We start from the raw sequence: 19,026 nt of genomic DNA on the forward strand, positions 1-19,026 counted from the left end.
AAGAATATTTACTATAACAACAATAAAGATTTGAGGATGTGAAATATATACATATGTGGAATACATTGAAAGTATTTAAACACTTTACACTGTTGAAGAGGAGGTATGGACAGATGCATATATTATGTATAACAGATGTATATGGCAGATATGTACAATATATAGATATGTGTACTATAAACAGATATGTATGGCAGATGTGTATAATATATATATATATATATATATGTATGTGTGTGTACTATAAACAGATGTGAGTAGACATTCACAGAGCTCAGGAGTTCAGCAGTCTTATAGCCTGAAGGAACTTCAGTGTAGTTATGGCATTGAAAATCTTATGTCCCGAACCCCTCCAACAATGCAACATATAATAAACGGACATAAGACAAAATACTAATAAAATAGAAATAATAAAACACAACTAAAAAGTAGTGCAAACATCACTACATTTTATTATCAGATCCCTGAAATGTCCAGTTTACCGTTCACAAGAATTGTTCAACTCAATAAAACAGCCTTCCTCATGCAGCTGAATAATTCATTAAAGAGAGCACCGTCATTCGAGATGGCAAACAGATAATCCAAGGGAAACAATGCATTGCAAAAAGGAATGATGAAACGCTGCAATGGTTTTGATTGGCCCATGTGTCGATGTATTACACAATGCTCCTTTAATATGTTCCCAATGTACAAACTGAAACGAGAGGAATATGAGGCGTGCTGAACTGATGACCTGTTCTAAATGACTGATGAAGAGAGACATGTAAAGCATAAAGCTGCTTTGAATTCTTGGTTCTGATGTTTTAATGTGTTTCTCTTGGGTTACACTTGTATCAGTTTCTTGTTTTGCAATTAGTTTGATTATTGTTCTTTTCTTTTTCAGCCATGTGTAAAACATAGCTGCCAATTTCTGATGAAACCAAACACACTACAGAATCTGGTGTTATTCACTTTGAAGCAGTTGATGGAAACAAACCTAATTCACATTTCTGTCCAAAGTTTCCCTGACTCTTGAACGGACACGTCTAGCAGAGGTGGGAAGTAGTGGAGTACAAATCCGTTACTGCCCTGAAGTACATTTTTCTGGTATCAGTACTTTACTCCACAACTTTTTACTTTTTACTTCTTACATTTTCAGAACAGGCTCGTAACTTTAGTTTGAATCTGCGTTTGGTGGCGTCATTGTGTGCCTATTGATTTCAACACGATCTGTGTGTCCATCATTTCCTGGTCTTCTCTAAAGAAGAGGGACCAATGAGAACTTGGCTCGAAGCTATTCCCATCATCCTCTGAGCCAGTACCAGAACCGAAGCTAGCAGAATAATGGCGGACGTAAGGGTAGAAGCGGGAGAGGCAGAGAAGGGGAATGAACTTAATGAAAATACAGAGAGCAGCAGAGATCTTCATCTCCCCCAGTCATGACCATACATGAGTTTGCATTGTTGAGTTGTTTCCAGGTAAGAGGTAGAGTCACCCTATAATCTACAGTGCAGCCTGTGTTTTTGTCCCTGTCTGCACTTTGGTTTTATTTGCTTGTGTTCTAAATGGTGGTGGTTCACTGTTGAAACATTCATTAGCTAACAGTGACATTATCACAACTTGAAATGGAATCTTTTGATGTTCTATTAATATAAAGGGAGGTCCATTTACCAATTACTCTATAAAAAAGTTGGTAGTTATCAGTACTTTTTACTTGAGTGCATTTGGAAGTCAATACTTCTTTAATTCTACTTGAGTAAAGAAGTTTAGTCAGTACTTCTACTTTAACCGGAGTATTTTTTAAACGCGAGTATCTGTACATGCCATCTCTGACGCATGGTGTCTCTGCAAGTATTTGTTTCTAAGATGTGTCACTTTTTAAGTGATGCTGCAAAGCTCCTCAGCCTGTCTCTCCGGCTCATCACAGGACGTTCTGTTTTCCCTCCTAACCTCATTACAGTGATGTGCCATGGGACAGGAAGATGTTGTAAACAAGCCAGAATTCCAGAACGTCTCACTGAACTGAATTCAAGTAATCATGTTTAGGAGCAAAGGTCTGGTCTGAATTAGCCCTACCTCCCCAGCGCCAGTGTTTGGAGTCCTGCAGCGAAAACAAAAGTTAGTTTTAATTTCATCTGGATTTATCATGCATATTGTCTGGGGGACGTGCAATCAGTGACTAAACGGATTAAATGTAAAAGTGTAAAGGTCAAACAACAAATGTGTGTTCCAGGGAGGGAACGCTGGGAGTGTGACATCAAGAAATGACATCAAGACTGTGTCTATGATTTGAGAATTCAATTTTAGTCATTAGATGGATGAGAGCATCGCAGCATGATGGGGTGGGAAAAGAGACACATGTGACATCACAGAGGCTTTAGGCGGCCAACCCAAATCTGAGCTAGCATGACAAGTGGCCCCTCTCTCTGTACTATACCCAGGCCTGGGGAGTAATGGATTACTTCAAACGGGATAATGTAATCAGAATACAGGAGAAAAGAGGCATCTCTTTTTTTTACTGTTACATTAAAGAAATATGTAATCAGATTACTGCATTTCTGAAATATGGGGATTATAGCAGGATTACAATCTTTATGAAAACCTAAAAACAGTATATAGTGTTTGTTGTAAAGGATCAGATGTTCTCTCTCCTCTGTCAGCTGTTCTGATCTGTAGGCTCATACTTTCAGAGTGAATCTATACACCTACTGCCTGAATCTGCTTTATGGCTTCACTTTCTTTGGTTCATTTGTTCTGTTTTTAATTCAGCAGGTGAACCTATGTGTTCATCAAACAGTGTGTGTGAGCTTAGCTGTGTGTGTTAAACTGAAACGGAGCATTTTCTTCTGCTTTTTTAAACTGTAGTATGTGCTCATGTGCTTCAGTGTTCGGCTGCTGCCTGAATATGCTTCCTGAGAGGCAGCTTTTCATATTAATATATTGGATCCTAAATATCTTGGTTCCTTCTTTTCTAAGGTCACATTGTTCTGTTGTCTTACATAATACACTTTAGTAAAAAACATCTTATTGACATTTATTTTCTCATGTCTTTATTTGTATTGCATTTGATATTGAGGTAATCCAACTATTCCAAGTAACAGGAAGTAATCAGGTTACATTCCGCAGATATTTTGATAGTCAGATTAGATTACAGTTTTCTACAGATTACTAGTAATTGCAACGGAATATGTGTTCAAAATAACCCTGACTATAGCCCAACTGCACTGAAAACACTGAAACGTTAATTAAATGTATTGTCAACAGATTTCACATAACTGTATTAGGTTAGTTGAAAGCAATAACATTAAGTTGAACCTAATATTTTTAAGTACAACTTAATAGTATTGCTTCAAAATAACCTAATGTGAAATTTGTCAACATGATATATTTAATTAAAGTCAATGCTTCAGTTTTTTCAGTGTGCCTCCTCCAGGCGCGCTGCCTTTAGCGATCCCCAAGGAGCTCTAATCAAAAACAAAGATGGAGAGAATGCAGCTCTGAAGGGGGGAGAGAGGTAAGGAACCCACTCAAAGGTTCAAGCCAGAAGACCACATGGTCTGTATCACGCTATGATCTCACTGGAGGAGTCATGACTCAAGGAACCCCCCCCACCCCCACCCCCCCCCTACACACACACATACACACCGACAGCAGTCTGGAACATTGTTATAAAGATTTATTGGACATAATGGGTATACAGATGTCATGCTTATTTACAGCTTATAAAAAGTTGTCCAAAAAAAAGGAAAATCATAAACTTTTACACATTTTTACAAATGCCCCAAAAAAGGGAATCTTGTCATTATGGGAAAGATCAAACTCTTCATGGTTTGTAAAATAAAACTGCAGTACAACCACCAAGGGGCCCCGAATCATCCAACTGCAGTATAATCTATTTAACTATTTTTGAGTTCAAACATAGGCACAGAAAACATTCACGCACATCACATCACACAAGTAGAAATGACACATTCATAGAAAAACATGAGGTAGTCAAATGGTTACAAAATACAATCAATAACTAGGTAATTGATGTGTGCTCCACAGAGAGCTGTAGTTCAGCATTCATTATAAATCATTTAGGAAAGGCACCTTATACTTCCAAAATAATCCCTTTTGGATCTCATACACCCTCTATATGTCATATTGCCACCTTGTCTCCAGAAATGATGCCTGATTACAACTAAACTGTATTTCCTTTACTTTTCAAGGACACATATTTCCCCCCGGATTACAGTGGCAGTTTTAAACACTGAACTGACACAACAAAATATTGTCAGGTTTGGTAAAAGATAAGGTTTTAGGTCAGAATGAGTTCTGTAACAAAGGCTATTTACCTAAGTTAAGTTGTTATACAAGTTGAAATCTGTATGTAAGTTGAAATAAGTCAATGTGGATGTCATCGGTATGTCGTCCTGTGTTTGTTGAATTATTTGTGAAATAAGTTTCCCTCAAAGCATATTTCAGAATGCAGTTTTGTTTAAGATTAACATCACTTTAAGGAGACGAGGCACTAAGGCAACAGGCATGGGGAAAAAAATCTCACGAACTGTAGGATTAGTTTGATTGAATATCCCAGAATGATCTGAATTGAGAAGATTAGATCCAGGACATAACGCTGACACAATGGCGGGGGGTATAATTACACATGGGAGATGGACAGTAGATAAGAGAAGTACAGGAATGTCAGAAAGCAGTAATCCCACAGTGAGCGCTGATTCCTCTCTGCTCTGTGCAGGGGGGTACAGGCTGATGTAACAGTCCACCACCTCACTGCTGAGCATTCACTGAGGGACTGGAGGTTTGGCACGCACACACCTGGCAACATGTCTGCTAAAACAAACAAGCTCTAATGTCCCAAGAGGTTCAACTACTCAATAAAGTGTTATTGAAAACAGTTTGAGTTTCCAGAAACAGAAACGGATACTTGGATTCTTTGCACCCTCCATTCTTACTTAATATACACACACTTATTACACATCAAACTTTCATTTTGGTTTATTGCTGCTCATCGTTGATTTAATTTCTTTCATTATTTTAAGGGGATTCACCTCATAGTTGTGGAAAGAAGGACCTAAACAGGTTTTTTTTTTCTCTATGACAATGCATTAAGTAAGGATAACATTATTTACCGAGACCTTGGGAGCTTAGAATCATTGCTACAGCTATCATTTTGAAAGACAGCAGTGATTTCTTAACTTCATATGAAAATATATTTTGAGTTTACAAATGATTTATACAAAACAGTTATTAGATGATGACAAGCTGTAATAGTGTTCCAACATAAGGAGTTCCATTAACATAATGCTGTTTGATCACACTCATATCAAACTTATCACATGTTCTATGACACAATAAAGAATGAATTAGCTTCAAATGTAAATAAATATGATGTCAAAGTGTGTTTATACTCTATATATAAAATAGATTCTTTTTAAACTGAACCATTTTTCTATCTCTATATTTAATTTTCATCAGTTAAAGTGTCAGAAAACATGCCATGAGGTCTTATGAATAAATCCCCTCACACACGTGTGTATTAGCACATCCACATTTCACAGTACAGTAACACACATATAAGACAATAAGTTTCTCTTGGTGAATATATTCCAAAATATAATTTTATACACAAATATATATTTAGACTCTGTTCCCTCTGTAGAAAGCTTTACACATGTGTACATAAGACCAAAGATAAAAAGCTTTGAGATAATATACATTCAGTTTTTCTTGTCACGGTTAACGCGGAAAGTTCCCTTCTGGAGTTCAAAGGGCCCACACACACTCTGAGAAACACATACAGGTCAGAGGAAGGCACTACAGCAAACATTCATATTATTCTGAGGTGGGGGGGCAGTTTAAAACAAAAAGAAGGAAAGAAAATATATGTCCATAACAATGAGCTCCGGCTACAGCTTATATAAGCGTCAGTGCCAAGATGCACACACACACAGAAAAAAGGATCTCTCACTGTGTGGCTTTATAATGTCTGCTCTGAGAAACATTAACTGGATTTATCTTCTAATTATTTATCAAAAAGAGATGCCAAATATTGAACTTTATACAGTTTCTCAATTGTGAGGCTGTCCTGCGTTTGTGAGTGTAAACAGTCCTTAAAGGGTCCACGGGAAATGGACAACGTCCTAATATGTAACATCATGATTCTTATTTTATCACTTTTAAAATGATAAATGGGGTTAACTCGTCTCACTGATAAACTGCTCTAATCTGAAAGTACAAGAGCAGAATTTGCACACAATCCGCCGCTTAACATTTAGACTATTTACAATATTTACAATATACAGGTCCTTATAGAATAGTCTAGCATTTTGGGAGCTATGCTTGTCCTCTTTATTTTACGGCAGTGAGATATAAATATTTAAACCACCTTGATGTCTGTGCCTTAAGAGATGGAGCCACACCGTTAGCCTAGCTTAGCACTAAAACTGAAACCAGGAGGAGACTAGCTCGGAGAACTTTATTTTCTTTTATGTAACAATAGAAACTTTTTATTGAATAGCTTTTCACCTTCTTTAACAAGATCAGGATTTAAAGCACAGACATGAGAGGGGAAAATATCTTCTGATCCTGTCTCTGGAAGATTATGCTGCCATACAACTAAACTGCATTTTCAATCATGATTACTGTCGCAACTATACACCGGGAATTATTGTGGATTGAAACTAAAGTAGCAAACAAAAACTACTAGGATATTTAAAGAAAAGGATCATGAGATAAGTTAGTATTTCAATTTAACTTAGTTAGAAAAGTTACCCACGTGACCTCAATAAAGCACGTCACACAAGCTTACTGAAAAGTAAGCTAAATGCACGTTTTACTTTTGGTTTAGTAGTAGTGTGTTTGACCTTTTCACCCACACAGATCCCCTCACTCCGCAGATTTGAAACAAATTAATTGTCATCAAAACGTATTTGACATATGATATGGTGACATACCTTTTAGAAGACAGAGGTTCTTACTTTTGGATGGCAACCCAAAATGTTAAACTATTCCATGAACAATGACCAAAAAGGGGAACCCATAATTTTCTACTGAAATGCAGTACTATTACCACATAGAAAAAGGCACTGGTGAAATATCTTTGCCAACCTGTGTGTATAAATCCATTATAAGGGAAGAGTTGTTACAAAATGTGGCATTTTATCAGCATGTCTTTCACATTGTTCTTTCACATTTTTTGGTGAATACTCTTCTGCATACATTCAATATCTATCTTGCATCTTTTAAAAGCCATTTCTGTCAAGATGAAGACTTAAGTCATACTGCACTTTTGTCCGTATGTTAATAGTGGTTGCTTCGCCACCTTGAGGGTTGCGTGTTGTGAAGTGTAACAGTCCAGCCATTAACATCTCACGTACTAATACTGACAGCCCTGCAGCCTGATTGCTTTCCTTGCTGTTGCACTACACCTGCTCATTACAGACAACCTACAGCTCACCATTTAAGGCCAAAACAAAAGGCTTTTGGTCAGAAAAAAACAGCATTAGGATTGGAAAGAAATGCCTTGCATAAACGTATTTTCTTGAACTAAATATGAGTTGAGGCTGCTTTTACACAGCAGTAACACTGGGACAGTTTATGAGTCTGGCACAAAAGGAATTTACAGGACCAAAGGTGTTTTTGTGTGACCTTTAACTTCCCCCTAAAATAATTCCTTTCATGGAAGGAGTAGAACAAACCAGTCGCTGTGAACCGCCGGGCCCTCGGCAGGGCTCTGGGTCCGGGGCTACGCCGTGCTGCTGCTGGAGCAGGGTGTGCTCTGAGTGCTGCCGACACTGTGGCCCGCGCTGCTGTTCTCTGAGACCGGCTGGGACTTCTGGACCTGCTGTGTGCCAACTGTCTCACCTACACAGGGAGAGAGAGCAGGAGTGAGGAGGGGGTTGGACCAAAGGGAGATAGAATTTTCTTTAATATATATTCCAGAAGGGCAGGAGCATGACAAATAAGTTTGCTTAAAGCTACAAATTATCCTCCTCTGCATGCTGGAAACTTCATTGTACCTCTAAAGAAGAAAGTACTGTTTAATCTCCTAGCGTTTACTATGACTGTCACCACTCGACATAAACCTTACACTTTAGATAAAATACAATTCTTTATCATGAGGTTTTGTGACTAGCTGTTACACATTTGGACTCAAGCATGAACTAAAACTGATCAAGTTTCAGTACAAGGATCTTGGCTAAAAACTGCAAGAAGAACTCTGGATTTAATCTGTGCTAACTTTTACCATCTCCATCACAATCTGCTACAGGTTTATAAAGTGTTTTCAACAGCTTGGACCCAAAGTGTCACCTCAGAGCGCCCAAAAACAACCAGTCACATCCTATCTGTCAGATGACATTTGGGAGAAAAGGAGAAAAGGATGATTCCCGTTCATGGAGTTCATTTCTTTGGTTATCTGGATTCAATTAGCCTAGCTTTAGTAGATAAAGCAGAACAAACACAAGACAGGACCTACTGACTGGAGCTCAAACCACTGACTGGTTTATTGTTCTATGACTAAATAAGCATTTCATTTTGTAGACTCTTGGGATCCAGCGCTTTAAATGTGGAGGGAAAATAAAAGTGCTTACTTTTGTTTACAAAAAATGTCTCTGACAGACAATGAGCAGCTTTGGAAGCACAGCCAAGTCTGTGTTTAATTTGAGTATTTGAAACCCACGTGTTAGAGAAGTCTTTCCCTTGTTTGTTTCCTATTTATTTCGCCATAATAAATAGAGACCGTTTCTCCAAGATAAAGGTTTTCCAATGGATAGCATTGCTTTTACCTAAAGTGTGTGTATATTCAGAGCTTGAATATAAGAATATATGGGTCCACTGGCCATCTTGCAGCCCGCTCCCTCTTTGGGGCCCCTTAGTACTGCTAATGTTTACCAGAGCAGAGCTGCCAGAGGTCTTTCCCTTGCAGGACCAAGAGCTCTTGAAAACAAAGAAGCTTGGAATCCCCTCATCTGTCTAAGGAAATATAAATTCCTAGGTCCAATATTATCTTGGTAGAGAGGAGAGATAATGGCTGTTTTTATGTCACAGAAACATACTGTGTATAAAAACTGTGACTCTGAACTGACTCTAAAAGTCTAAATCACAGTGTCCAAACATTTCTGAAACTCATTAATACTACTGTGTTTAGTCAAATCAGTTGAAAGAACAGCCATAAATAAGATTTACTTTGTTCAATATACTGTAGCACACTTTATTGAATTACACTGCTAACAATAACACAGATAATAGCTAGCAAGCTAACAGCGGACATTTTAATCCGGTAGCGATGTTACATGTGTTCTGGCGCAGGTTAGATATTTAGTTATCAGGCATAATGTTTACCATGATAACCATGTTAACTTAGCCTTTTAGCATAAATTAGCTCATTAGCTGTAAATGGGCTGACACCCGTGGCTGTGAAGGAGTGCAACTAGAAGTCTTTCAACCAGAAAGGGGGGTGTGTGTTTGATCTGAAAATGTCGATGTATCCTTGGACAAGATACTTAACCCCGAGTTGCTCCCGATGGCCAACGGTGTATGAATGTGTGTGAAAGTGGCACTGCTCTGTATGGGGGAGGTGTGAATGATGACAAACAATATGTAAAGCACTTTCAGGGGTCGTAAAGACTGGATAAAGCGCTTTAAAATGTACCATTTACCATTAACAATTTTTATCTGATGATGGAACTGGATTAAAAGTGACAATTAATTCTAAGTGGAATATGAATGCATTAAACAAATGTTAAGGCGATGTCATTTGACAGCAGCTAGAGGAAAGGTCAGAGGATCACCAAAGGTACAAGAATCCTTCTTCTGGATACAATGAACGGCCGGAAAAAATGTCATTACAATTCATACTATAGTCTCACTATAAAGGGGTGCTCATTTAAAAAACACACAAACCAGCTACTAATACCAATGAAACTTCGGTGTTTGTTAAAGCCATGCTTCAAAGTATGTTTCTTAGTCTTAAATGTGTTGCTGGCATTTGGAATGTAGTTGTATTCGTAGCCAAATAGTATTTAATCATATATTTCTAAACCCTGATTTTTCGTGGTGACATGAAACAAAGTGCAATTACCATTGCTACTCTTGGATGCAGATATTTCTAAGATCTTTTGTGTTTGTTGTTTCAACAGAGGTAGAGAGCAGATCCCTAACCGGACCTGACTGCCACCCTGGCAGAACGCATTATGAATGTGCCAATATAATGAGCAGAATGTCAAACAATGTATTAAGGGTTCTTAGAGACACTTTGAACTGCCCTATATGGAATCAAATTGTAATGGATAACAAATCTTTAATGTAATGCCAATGAGTAGTAACTTCAAAATAAGTCTATTTCTCAAGAATCTTTGTGCTCAGACCCTCAGGGGATAGACCCACATCTCTTTTCATGTTCCATCCTTCTGTACACAAGTTTAAAATACACCCTGAACTGATATATTGTTGGTTTTTTAGTGGATCTACATACTTGGGGTTTATATGGAACTGCCAAAATTGCCTTGTAAGGTCATTTCAGCAAAGACAGCTTTACACGCCCAGCTCTAGCCTATTTTAATAACATCAGCAAGAGCATGTTGTAAAACTCCAGCACTACTATCCTAACACCTGCTTCTCTCTCCATGCTTACTCCTCAAACTGTTGGAAAGTCAGCTAATAAGGCTCTCTAGGAAACCCATAAAACTTTAGTCAAGTGGCTTTCTAAAGAGGAGCCAATATCAATGTTGTGATAAAGATAAGGGCACTGAGATCTGACATCTAATCTTTTTATGCTGCATGAAATCCTGTTCAGTAAACACAACATATGATTTAGAATAAGTGGAACACTTTGTAATAGTTCTGACAATGTGTCCGGATCTTTTGATGATTTACTAATCCATTTAACGCTTGTCCAACTGTAAGCTTTTGTACTTGGGCTATGTATTTTCTGAGAACACCCTGACCCCATGGTGAACACATCAGCCGCGGGGCCAACAGGTCGATGGCATGGCTGATCACCAGTCAAGCAGCAAAGCCAATGAGAACAGGGCAGCTCTGTGCAACGGTGAACTCCAGAGAGCTGCTGGGAGCGCACTTCCTCCCAGGGGTCAGCCGGGGTCGGCAGGCTGGGGACGATGGGGAAACTCTTGGCATCTAATGGACAGATTGTGTATCTTTTCCTGTGAGGGCCACTCAACCCAACAAGGGGAATTTCCAACTCGTCCCAGCCATTGTACTGAGAGTATTTGCTGACCACCCCGCAGCTCCCAAAACATTCAAAGGCAGGAAAGAGAAGAGCCCTCGCTGCTGACCAACAGGATATATTTACAGTAGAGGAGTCAATCTGTTATTGTGAACCGGCCTCTGTCAGCAGCAGGATGTTTGGCATTCCCAGCAGCACATTTCTGGTACCCGGACACTCTGGCATTCCTTAGCATCTTATCTTTTCATTACTGTGGAGAGGTGAGCGGGGCTGAGGAGCAGCAGGTAGAGGACCTACCTGTGTGTGAGTAGATAAACCACAAGGCTCCGGTCAACAGAGCCCCGATCACGAAGGCTGCGAAAGCGATCCCCACCACTGTGGGAGTGTCCAGCAAGTACAGTGCGTCTACAAACAGAAAGGGCACAAAGTTCATATATGTGGACATGACAACTTGGAATGACACATTAAAATATACATAATAATAATAAGTATTTATATTAATAAATTGTAAGACAATATTTTGTTAAATAATATTTTTATAATCAATTTAAATTAAATGTATACGTCATTCAACACAAGACACTTATTATCAATTTTTTTTGGTTTGGAAGCAATCCACCAACTCATATAAATAAAAAAAATAGAAATAGAAATATTTAAATAAAATTACAAATAGTCGTAGTCATGTTCTGTACCAGCATGGTGCGTAACAGTATGTAAAATAAAAAAATAATATCATAATGGTTTATGTAAGGCTTTAACCGCATCTATATATTATTTAATTATTAAATTCATGAGGTCTTATTTTTTTATATAATACTTTACGGCTCCATATAATTCACATACATGAGGATATAAACAGAAGAGAATAATACAGTTGAACTTCTATACAATGACTTACTGTCATCAGAAGGATACGGTGCTTTTTCAGAAGGAACTGCAAAAATAAAAACATATATAATAATGAATGTATGTCTCACATATGTATCACAGTATACACAATGAATTGTTCAGGAGGTCGGCTCTCAGCTCCCGGCCAGAGGATCAGCACATTACTGATACTTTCCTGTGTTGATAAGCAGTTCTCTGAGGAATGTGACACAGAAACCTGAACCAGGAAGAGAGCAGCCATACTGATGAACCTACTGACTCTGAACACTTTATTTCAAGCCATCATAATGATGTCCTAACAAACAACACAAAGGCGCTTTTGTAACGGCAATGTAAAGAGGCGAGCCTGGTGCATGTCCAAGACTCAGGAACAATGGGTGCTATTCTTGGAAAGAACACCTTTGAGTTTTCATTTTGCATAATGAATGATGACAGAGAGGACTTTCAGTTCAGAGGGGATGATGGCCAGAGGACGTCCTCTCTGCCACCTTCCACCCCCAACCAATCACTCCAGTGTTAGCTGTCCAGTGCAGGAAGAGAGAAAGAGCAGGCATAATGGAGGCTAGCATGAGACCTTGGTGTGTGTAAAAATGTGTATGAAAAATATGAATTAATTGATTGTGCCATAAGGAGCTAAATTATAGCTTTTCATTATTATCAATCATTAATTAACCCTGTTAGCGCTATCCATTGCACGCATGTACATTATTCAGCATCTAGCAGGCTTTTAATAAATGCATCCCTGGCTATTTCATTCTGTCTTATTTTATGAATGTTCGCAACACAAATAAAAAGCATGAGAGTCAGGTTTCTGTGATTTTTTATTGACAGATTTAATAAAATGCACACCAAAGAAATGGACTTGTCTGCAAAGGCCTTAAACTGGACTTTATTTTATTTTTTATGTGGAGAATTGACATGACTCTCATATTACGTCTCCCATGGTTAAACTGAAACTCAATGTATCTTTTCATATAACGCCTTGATGTTTCGGGGGACAATTCCCTTCTGGACGCCTGACAGTTCTTACATTGTGCTGACTGTTTCAACATAACCACACAGCACCCCTGAAGTTAAAATCATGACTTATGTTCCTCTGCCAGAGTTGAAAGAGGTCTCTATTATCTCTATGAACGACATTTGTTTATGTAAGTTTTCTGGCCATGGAATGGGAGAGAGTGTTTTTGTTTGACTCTGATCTCTCCTCACAGCGCAGAAACCACTGATATCCTCTTTTGCAAGACCCTTGACGTTGGATGTTCTTTTTTTATAAAGCCCAGTACAGATGAACTCCACAGTTCAAAATGTTGTTACTGCAATGAGCTTGGTCTGTGAGCACCCAACTAACTGATTATATACAGTGGTTTTATTTATTAATACAGGTTTCTCATAATGGATCTGCTCAAACATCGTTACCATCCTTGTTAAACACTGTGCCTGTGGAAGTGAAGAGGATACATGATACACATACAGTGTGGATGATACATGATATATATATATATATATATATATATATATATATATATATATATATATATATATATATTTATCTACAAAGTACAAATTATGTTCAAGTAAAATAATAATTTTCTTCTGAGTTCTTAATCTTTAAAGATGTGGCTTTTGACATCCTTCCAGTGTATGCAATAGCCCATAGGGAGATCAAAATATAATAAACCTAATATTATGCAGTTTTTATGTTAAGATTGTAGTACAGATTTTATTCTATTAAATGTAATGTGAACAAAATCTTCTTCCTTTAATTTTGCAGTATAAACTTAATACTACTGGTGTAAATTATATAATCCACACTGCCAACCTCTCAAATAAATAATACTTTTCAACTTTCCTGAACATTACCAGATCCAGTCAATTTTATAGTGAAGCAGTAAATCTGCTTCTGATGGCTGCGCTTTGAGGCTGTTATGTTTTTCCATGCACCAAGTTGGCCACAAGTGGCCCAGTTTGATTTGTAGATGGACTTGAGCTCTTTGGGATACCATCCAGGGCAGAACTGTGGCCCTTGAAAAGGCTGTTTGTTTTGTTTGCCATCGCAGCATAAGAGATGCCTTTGTGTTATGAAAACCCTGGCTTTGAAATAAGAGGGTTTTTTCACAGTGTTTATTGCATATTTATGTTTACTTAATCGGTGCCATGGAAAATAAACCTGCTGCACCCGCTGGATGTGAGTGTGGGCCGTGCTGTAGCTTAGCTAACTCACTCATACTTTAACTACAAGTTTCTGATCACCAATGAAAAAGAAAACACTTCTGTGCCAAAAAATGACCAAATCTAGCAATTTTCCGTACAACTCTGGCCCAAAACTTGTATTTATATAGTTTCGCCTATCCAACAATTGTTTTTATTAACAATTAGTCTACCTTCATTTTTCCTGAATAATTATTTTGTCTTGGTTGGTAAAAAAGTGTTGAAATAGTGAAAAACGCTAACTAAAAGACCAAGGTTTCACATTAAAATGGTATTCTGATAAACCACAGTATATAAGGATTAGCAGTAGTTTTCACATTTGAGAGGCTGGAGCCAATCCATTTGTTTTTGTTTTTAAATAAAAGATTTAAACAATTATAAAAAATATATTAGAATTTAGTTCACATCAATTGACTTACAGTTGCAAGTCATATATTTCATTATTTGGTTTTCAGCATGGGAAATTGGATTGGTTCAAACAGAAGAATGATCTCCTGAGTCCTTGCTGGGCTGTTGCTAAGCCCCCATGTTTCTCCTAATACGATGTTAGTATGAATGTGAAGTGTGATTGTAAATCAAAAGCAAATCATTTTAAATACATTTGCCAGTAGGCAAACTATGTGATCACACTCTTTTATCCTAAAGCACACACTATCTTTGTGATTTCATGTTGCTTATGAGTATAAGACAGTACAAGTTATCCACATTAGGCTTAAAAAGTGTAATATCGGCCATGCTGATACATGACTCATGCTCGAGCTCACACTGATTAAAATGTGGTTTATATAAAAGACTCGAGTCAGTGAAGTTGACTCGAACTGACCACAGGCCTCTGGTTGAAGTCATTGCTCAGAGGGGAGGCTGATTTGAGAGGCTTTGGCTGACCACCAGAGATCGGGCACTCATGATATCACCCTTCTCATTTGAGGTCATAATTAGTCAAATGTGAACGTGGTTACCTCAGGCCTCCCCCCCACATCTGCGGGCTGGATTCACTCACAGCCCAGGAGAGTCCGCAATACAGCGAGTGGATGGAGAGTGGCTAAACAAGTGATGATGGAGGGGCCCTTTAGGCTCTGGCTGGACCTCCACTCCCCTCTGACTCCTCCCTCCTCCCCATTTTTAGTGGAAGGCTGAGGCCACAGTGAAAGTCCTAAGTGAAAACAACTGGTGCTGTATGACTCCTTTTTTTCCACCCCTCCCTCAGCATGGACCGGTCCAGAGCAGCCGAACTGGGCCTCAGTGTTTGCACATGCCCCTTTACTGCAGTCCACCACATGCTAGTATGTACACACCCAAAAACACACACACTCCTGTGTACAGACGTTAATGTAAACACAGCAAATGTGCATTCACACACACACCTGCACATACAACCACACAACACAGAGCTGGTAATGACGACCAGATGTGGGGAAGGGGATGTTCAGGGTTTTGTGGTTTGGTCTAATCTCCGAGTATTGGACCGAGCTTTCTCCACTCTTTCGCCCGCTCACACTTCATTCTCTCTTTACTCCAGTTTTCAAATCACACTTAAAACTCAAAATGATGGAAAATGAGGGCTGATAAAACCAAAGTGAAGATGAGAGAGCTTTGTAGACTTCTAAGGTCTTAGTTTGTGTGAAACGTGATTTTTTTCCTCTCTTCTTTACTAACCTGGTTCTTGTGACGGACCAGATCCATCCACCACGACCAGCGGCTTTGTGGACGTCTTGCTGTTGATCATAATCGCCATGATGTTTTCCAGAGAAAGAGAATCGCAGGTCTCGGTCGGTTGTAAACACTGCATGGACAAAAAAATATGTGAAGTTAAACAAAATGAACAGTGAAAAAACAAAATTGTACATGTATGTCACTGTAAAGCATTTCATTTGAGATGCTATTTTTAGCTCACCTTGTATATTTATTATTACTTATTTTACTTTATAACTCCTCCTGAGTAACTTGCATCAGTCTTGCAACATTTTCTATTTTATTTCTACTTTGTTTCTTCTCGCACTATTTTATTTTTTGTTTTCTTTGATTGTTTGAAGTCTTATATATATTTATGTCGCATTGCTGGAAGACACCAGGACTTAAGCTTTCCATTGCCATAACTAGCTGTGCATATGACAATAAAGCCTTTGAACTTTGAAAACAAAGACGGAAAAGTTGTTACGTAAAGGTCTCATCATACCATGTGAGCCTACAACTGACCTGTATGAGATTATTAAGAATTAGTTTCTCCTTCACAAGTGTGACACAACCTATCATTACTTTGTTTATGTAAAAGAATGCTAATTAAGTGGAGGAACGTGCTTGCAGGAGATTGTATAAATTGGACAGATAACAGTAAGAGAAAAATGAATATGAAAATGAAGACAGATGCTTGTTTTGTTCTGCAGCTGGATACTTGGCAGATCTCACTTTGATTCATGTTTCCAGATAGTGAGAGGCTCGGGTCAGCCAGAGTTAGGACGGTGCACAACTACACCGACTTTAAATCTCCTCAAATAACACTGCTCATAAACTCTGGAGAGACTTGTGCAATAAAATATTAAAACATGCATAAGTATAAAAGTCATATTGAAAGTAAAGACTGCATACCGGGGGCATTCCGTGGTGGCTCTGAGAACTCTTGGAGCACAGAGACATTTCGCAGTGCAGGAAGAGCAGGGACTTGTTGAACTTTGAGTTGAAGGTGAAGCTGAAACTCTGCTTCTCCGCCTGTGAATGGGGGACAGGGAAGTCCCTCTGAGGATAGTAGGTGACGGACTCATCTGTGGGGCAGACTGTCTCAATGAGGGTGTAGTCTGTGGACACAGTGGGGTTGGAGTTGGGAGAGATGGCACAGGAGACGATGGTGAACCCCAGCTCTGGATCTGATGCAGCCGATGTGACCTGAAGAACACGAAAGAAGAAAATGTTTTTTTTAAGTTGCAATAGCTAACCCCTCCTTGTTAGTAGGACTCAAGGGAAATAGTTTCACAATACTTAATGATACTCTGATCAGCACGACCGCCATTATTTATACCGCTCTTGTATTCCAATTTACACAGAAAATTGCTATTTTGAATCCAATTGTGATTTGTATTCATCTTTCTTTCTTTCTTATATCTCAGGAAGAAAGAGAATAAGCTCATTTTCCAATTTGACGAACTGTTCCAAATGACATTGTGTAATATGGAAGTTGCTTCTGATGGTGACAAACCCTGTGAAGGTATCAATTTTGCTAACGCATTACCTATGTTAACTGCAACACATTTCTATATTTGCTATTCATGGTAATATCCCAAAAAGTAAATGCTTAAAACTTGAAAAAAATGCACTAAACTCATATCACTTAACCTTACATTAAACTATGAAAGTGTTTCATTTTCATCGTGTCAAAAAAAGGAAACAGATTTCCTTTATAAGAGGAAACAAAAAATCTTAAATTAAATCATCCTAAATCATAAGGCCCCCCTGCAAAGATAAAGGATACATAAATGAAGAATAGCAGTATATTCTACCTTACATGATAGTTCCTATGTTTTTAAAATCAGGCACTATTTTTTTATTCATTTTATTAAGGGGTTTTTAAGTCTTTTATTTGAGTTTATTCATGATTATCCTGATAGTGAAAATTCACCATCAACTCCCTCACAATCACATTGGGGTAACAAGTAAATCATGTTATGAATAATGTACCTTTTCATCCTTAACAACCCCTCCCTGAGCATACATATAAACAGAAAGACTCTTTGTAAGCAGGTGGCTCTGCGTCCATTCTGCCAGTGAAGCACCTCCCACTGATATCATCACAAATCATCTAGTCCAAGGACTCCAGAGTATTATTACTCCTGTGGAAAGAGGATTCAGACGGGATATGGAGACGCATAGCAAGGAGATATACAAAGAACACAAGGGGGTTGAAAGTGAGAGTTTGGTTTTAAGACCCAACTAAGGTATGAAATAAGGAAGAGATGAACGGCAAGGACACAAAATATAGAATATGCAACACGTACCTCCACAAACACTTTCTGCTTTTGTGAAACGGTGTAGAAGGCCTGACGTGAGGGGTTGTGGATTGGCAGTTTGTTGTACAACTCCATGTTGAATGTCAAGTTGCTCACTGGGTGCCTCCCCGGTCCAGGTACAATCCTGGGAACTGTTTCCGAGCTTTCCTGGTTCTTTCGGTACGTGCAGTTGAACTGGGAGGAGAACGAGAAAAATATCAGCATGGATCTGATGTCTGATTTCCCTGCTAAACACTATCTAACCGTTTGAGCACATTAAAGAGGGAGTCCTGACGTTGTGAAATGGTAGAGGTACTTATCCATTGTGAAAAATATACAAAAGATGACTGTATATAATCAATCAAACAAAGTTTATTTTGTATTTATCAAATAAAAGATATAACGTTATATATAATACGACCGGCCTGTTCTTAATCCATGTAAAGCACTGTGTGACGTTGTTTTGAAAAGTACTGTATAAATAAAGTTATTAGTAAGAATAACAGACAGGATCATGCTGCTGTGAACAGCAGAAGCAGCTAACGTCATTTAGCTGCACACAATAACAAAGAATAAATATCAGTTCACCCCATATCACGCTATATTTAAAAAAAATGTAAAACATTTTTTATTCAGAGATGTGCTTGTGTATTCCAGGTAAGATAAAGTCATGAAGACATATATTTTCATAGTTTAACAGTTAAATTTCACGTGCGTCACCTACTAGCTAAATTAGTGCTACAACCTTTAACTGAACAGCGAGTTGTGTCTGTGTGCTGAAGA

The 19,026-nt window shown here is 38.3% G+C and overlaps 1 protein-coding gene across 1 annotated transcript in view; it reads right to left on the reverse strand.

Moving 5' to 3' along the window:
* Window positions 1-3,640: 3,640 nt before the first annotated feature.
* The window catches only part of tgfbr3 (transforming growth factor, beta receptor III), a 77,603-nt gene continuing 62,217 nt past the window's right edge, over window positions 3,641-19,026 (reverse strand). The window contains exons 12-17 of the mRNA XM_063890531.1: window positions 18,253-18,438; window positions 16,853-17,146; window positions 15,923-16,049; window positions 12,069-12,104; window positions 11,465-11,572; window positions 3,641-7,845 (exon numbers count right to left, since the gene is read on the reverse strand). Coding sequence (XP_063746601.1) covers window positions 7,727-7,845; window positions 11,465-11,572; window positions 12,069-12,104; window positions 15,923-16,049; window positions 16,853-17,146; window positions 18,253-18,438 — 870 coding nt within the window. The 3' untranslated portion in view covers window positions 3,641-7,726. The remainder of the gene's footprint in view (window positions 7,846-11,464; window positions 11,573-12,068; window positions 12,105-15,922; window positions 16,050-16,852; window positions 17,147-18,252; window positions 18,439-19,026) is intronic.

Source organism: Eleginops maclovinus, chromosome 9 (assembly GCF_036324505.1).
Source record: "Eleginops maclovinus isolate JMC-PN-2008 ecotype Puerto Natales chromosome 9, JC_Emac_rtc_rv5, whole genome shotgun sequence".
NCBI lineage: Eukaryota > Metazoa > Chordata > Actinopteri > Perciformes > Eleginopidae > Eleginops > Eleginops maclovinus.